General features: G+C 47.3%; 1 protein-coding gene across 1 annotated transcript; it reads left to right on the forward strand.

The window, feature by feature from the left end:
* Positions 1-408: 408 nt before the first annotated feature.
* LOC103633575 (pentatricopeptide repeat-containing protein At4g21065) lies at positions 409-3,918 on the forward strand. The gene is made up of 2 exons (XM_008655269.4): positions 409-3,364; positions 3,455-3,918. Exon 1 carries the CDS (start codon positions 775-777, stop codon positions 2,710-2,712), a length of 1,938 nt encoding a protein of 645 aa, XP_008653491.1. The 5' UTR covers positions 409-774; the 3' UTR covers positions 2,713-3,364; positions 3,455-3,918.
* Positions 3,919-5,005: the final 1,087 nt, after the last annotated feature.

The following is a 5,005-nucleotide window of genomic DNA, read 5'->3' on the forward strand; positions in this document are numbered from 1 at the left end:
GAAAAATCCATGCACAAGAATTAATACAGGGAAGAAACACAGAAAGGAGAAGTGAGAAAGAAGGGCAAAATAGTCCGTTTGTCTTCTAGAATTAAATTAAAGATACTTTAATTTTTGTTAAATAGCTAAATGATACTTCATTCGTTCCAATTCAAATCTGACTTTTTTACCTTAAATTTGATCAAGCCGTCTTATTCAAAAAAATTCATAATTATTGTTAATTTTCGCTATATATTATTTAGCATATAATATATTTTAAATGTGGTTTATATAATATATTTAACTGTGGTTTTGAATTTTTCATTTTTTTCGAAAAAATTAAATACAAATGTGAAACAAAAGGTCAAACAAATTATAATTCGAGACTAATGGAGTATTTTAAAATGTGTGGCATGGTTTATAATGGTACTTGGACGAAGCTCAGTCAGTTGATAGCAATCTAAGCTAAGCCCACGTTTAGCCAAATTGCAAATTTTTCGCCGGCCGGCCGCCTGCGCCCTAACACTTACACCACACGAGCCCACGGCCGCACAGATGACCGGCCGCCGGCCACCCACGCTGGCGAGGATCTAGTTCCTGCGAGACTGACTTCATCGAATCGATGAGGCGGCAGACGGCGGGCGACATCCCGCGGCGTTGAGAAGCTGCGGTCCACCTTCTCGGTCGGTGGGCCGTCGGCGTCGGAGTCTCGGACGTCGGACCACCAACGGCGGCGTCCGAGAGCTGGTCCTGGAGTGTACTTCGTGCAACAACCATCGCGGCATCGCCCGCCGTATGCGCGGCCCGAAGATGCTGACATCCATGCTCTCAAAATCAACAGCCTCGCCGTCTCCGGCACGCCTCTATCACCTCCTCCCCGTCTCTTCCCTCCAAACGACCAGCGATCTCCGTCCTGCACCCAATGGCGCATCTCCTCCACCTCCGCCTCCTGCTCAAATCCCCGCCTTCCTCTCCCCGTGCCCATCTCCGTACAACCATAGCAATTACGCCACCATCCTCCGATCCTGCGTCCTCTCCAGAGCCGTTCGGCCCGGTCGGCAGCTCCACGCCAGGCTCCTCGTGTCGGGCACTGGCCTCGATGCGGTCCTCGCCACCAGGCTTGTTGACCTATACGCGTCTTGCGGCCATGTGTCTCTTGCCCGTCGTGTGTTCGACGAAATGCCCAACCAGGGGAACGTCTTTCTGTGGAACGTGCTCATCCGTGCCTATGCACGCGACGGGCCATGCGAGGCGGCAATAGAACTGTACCGCGCGATGCTGGCATATGGTAGCATGAAACCAGACAACTTCACCTATCCGCCGGTTCTCAAGGCGTGCGCTGCACTCCTGGACCTGAGCGCTGGCCGGGAGGTGCACGATCGTGTCATGCGAACGAATTGGGCCACTGATGTTTTTGTATGTACAGGCCTCATCGACATGTACGCCAAGTGTGGTTGCATGGACGAGGCTTGGGCGGTGTTTAATGACACCACAATCAGGGATGCTGCGGTGTGGAATTCGATGATTGCAGCATGTGGGCAAAATGGGCGACCAGCAGAGGCGCTCACTCTGTGCCGTAACATGGCGGCTGAAGGCATTGCGCCAACGATCGCCACTCTGGTGAGTGCGATATCAGCTGCAGCTGTTGCGTCTGCGCTGCCTAGAGGGAGGGAGCTGCATGGATATGGTTGGAGGAGAGGGTTTGGATCACAGGACAAGCTGAAGACTTCCCTTCTCGACATGTATGCCAAGAGTGGTTGGGTTATGGTGGCGCATGTTCTCTTTGAGCAACTTTTACACAGGGAGCTTATTTCTTGGAATGCCATGATCTGCGGATTTGGGATGCATGGCCATGCTGATCATGCATTTGAGCTGTTTAGCAGAATGCGGAGTGAGGCTCAGGTGATGCCTGACCATATTACTTTTGTTGGAGTCCTATCTGCTTGTAACCATGGAGGAATGGTACAAGAAGCAAAAGAAGTATTTGATCTGATGGTGACTGTATATTCCATCAAGCCGACAGTGCAGCATTACACCTGCCTTGTAGATGTTCTTGGTCACTCTGGTAGGTTCAAAGAAGCTTCTGATGTTATTAAAGGAATGTTGGTGAAGCCAGATTCAGGGATATGGGGTGCACTGCTAAATGGTTGTAAGATTCACAAAAATGTTGAGCTAGCTGAATTAGCCCTGCAAAAACTGATTGAATTGGAGCCTGAAGATGCTGGTAACTATGTGCTTCTATCTAATATATATGCTGAATCTGGGAAATGGGAAGAAGCTGCAAGGGTGAGGAAGCTGATGACCAATAGAGGCTTGAAAAAGATCATTGCTTGTAGCTGGATCGAATTGAAAGGGAAGTTCCATGGTTTTCTTGTGGGTGATGCTTCTCATCCTAGATCAGATGATATATATGAAGAGTTGGAGCGATTGGAAGGTCTCATCAGTCAAACTGGCTATGTGCCTGACACCACGCCGGTTTTCCATAATGTGGAAGATGATGAAAAGAGGAACATGGTATGGGGCCACAGCGAGAGGTTGGCCATTGCATTTGGACTCATTAGTACACCGCCTAGGACAAAGTTGCTTGTGACAAAGAATCTTCGAGTTTGTGAGGACTGCCATGTTGTCATCAAGCTGATTTCACAGATTGAGCAGCGTGAAATTATCATAAGAGATGTTAACCGCTATCACCACTTTGTAAATGGTGAATGTTCATGCAAAGACCATTGGTAACTTACACAAGCAAGAGTATTGTTGTACACTATCTATTCCATGGAAATTAAAAATGTCAGAATGGTAATCTTATGTGAAAAACAAGACTAATTTTACAAGCATCCTTCTGAAGTGCTACTTATTAGATGTCTTATAGAATGCTTTAGACAATGCACATTACTTTTGCTGTGGAATTTTCAGTCTAAATCTTACATGCATATAAGAAGGGCTCATGATGTTAAGGGCTGAGTAACCCATTTTGTTGTTAGTGTTTTTGTATTTTTTCTAATATAGGCATATATTAAACACAAAATATGGTTAAAGTACACTAAAGGGTCAGTTGAGAGAGATGCATTTACTGGGAACACTGGATAATACACTGCGAATAAACTCTCTGTTTTGTCTGAAAGCACCTTTAACTCTTTCAGTTCAATTACTGGCTGGAGCATTATAAGGGATCACAAAAATGATGTAGCTTGACACCTTTTCTTTTTACCACCTTCCCTTCATATGTTTGCTATATCATGATATTTTAATTAGTTATGCTACAAACACTTTCTGCTACCAATTTATCATGTTGATGTGCTGATGTTGACATACTTGCAACTCTAAGTGGCCAGAGATCACAGAGACAATTCGATTTGAAGAAGGCCAGCCAAAAGTCTACTGATAGGTCAGATATCGTAGCTCGTGTTTTCCATATGAAACTTAGAATACCTTGCTGATATAAAGGAAGGCCACATTTTTGGTCCTGTTCGTGCAGGTACATAGTCTCTCATTACTCTACTATGTTATTTCGTTGAACAATTGAAGGGCAGGCCTGGTGCAGTGATGATAGTTGTTTCACTAGGTCGTGAGTTAGAAGCAGCCTCTCCGCTTTTATGGGGGAAGGCATGAAGACTCCACTCACGTGGGAGCCTCAAGCATTGGGCCTGCCTGCCCTTTTTTTATCGTGTAGTTCCTGACGTGTACATGTTCACTGTAAGATAATCTGCTGCCCCCTTTTGAACTTTTGCTGCAGCAGAGAGATTGTATTTTGGTCAGCTCTTGCTGTCCAACTATTGTACTGTAGGAGTATGGCAATAGGCTAATGATATAGTGGCATACATCAGTCATGTAGTAGTAGCTGAAGGCTGAGCTAAGCCATGTACTAGTGTACCATATAGCTGTACTAGACTTGTATATATACTAGGCAATGCAATAGAGCAAAGCAGTTCAGTTGCTGCACATTCAGGCAAGTGTTTGTGCTATGTGTGTGCTTTGTTCTCACTTCTCAGAGCTCTTCTTCTATCTCTAACCGTGAGTGTGTGTGAGTGTTGGTGAGCTGATTGATCACCTGTGCAGGGAGATCGAGGGCCAACGTTCACATATGCAGTTGCCTATACAAATGAGTTCCAGAAACGTGGGCTACCTCATTCACACATTCTGGTTTGGCAGTGTGATATAGACCGTGAGGCTTCCGTTGCTGACGTTGATAGATATATATCTGCTGAGTTACCTGATCCTAGTGCTGATCCGTTAGGATTCTTCCTGATTGAAGAGTTTATGCCACATAGTCCTTGCACTTGCACGAGAGATGGCTATTGTTTAAAAGGAGTCATTTAGATCTGAAACAGTTTTTTTGACGAGGCTGGTTACCCACTATACAGGCGCAGAAAAATGGTATTCTTGCCTGGAAAGGGAATGTACAAGTAGACAATCAATGGGTTGTGCCACATAGTCTATCTGTGCACTGTGCTCAAGAAATGTCAGGCACATATCTATATCTATACTACTATATTAAGGCTGCAAGGGGTAGTCTGCCTCCCCTGGTTCTGCCTTCCATGAATCTACGCCGTCCATCTATATCATCAAATCTACACCGTCCGTCCATGCGCCTCGTCCCCCCGCCTGATCCGCCAACATCCCACGTCCGTTTGTGCGCCCCGACCCCCCGCCTCACAGGCTCACTCGCCTCCGCTCAAGCCACGCTCGCTCGCCCACTCGACAACCCTAGCCTCACCTGCCTCCGCCGCCCGCCATGGCCTCCCTCACCTCAACCTCCACCTCACTCCTTTTCCCGCAAGCCTCCACATCCAGAAGCCACGTCCGGCATTGACTGGCTCTGCTCCCACGCGCGCCTTGACCACGTGCTCGCCCGCGACGACAACCGCATCGCCGTCGCGCGTGCCTCAAGAGGGTCCGCTCCACCCGCTCTCAACAACCCCCGCCCCCATCGCCGTGCGTCTCGGCCACCCTCGACTTTGAGATCTACGCCGCTCTCAACAACCCCCACTCTCAACAACCATGCTCCCAAGGAGGTTCCCAATAATCT

The sequence above is a fragment of the Zea mays genome, chromosome 1 (assembly GCF_902167145.1).
Source record: "Zea mays cultivar B73 chromosome 1, Zm-B73-REFERENCE-NAM-5.0, whole genome shotgun sequence".
Classification (NCBI taxonomy): domain Eukaryota; kingdom Viridiplantae; phylum Streptophyta; class Magnoliopsida; order Poales; family Poaceae; genus Zea; species Zea mays.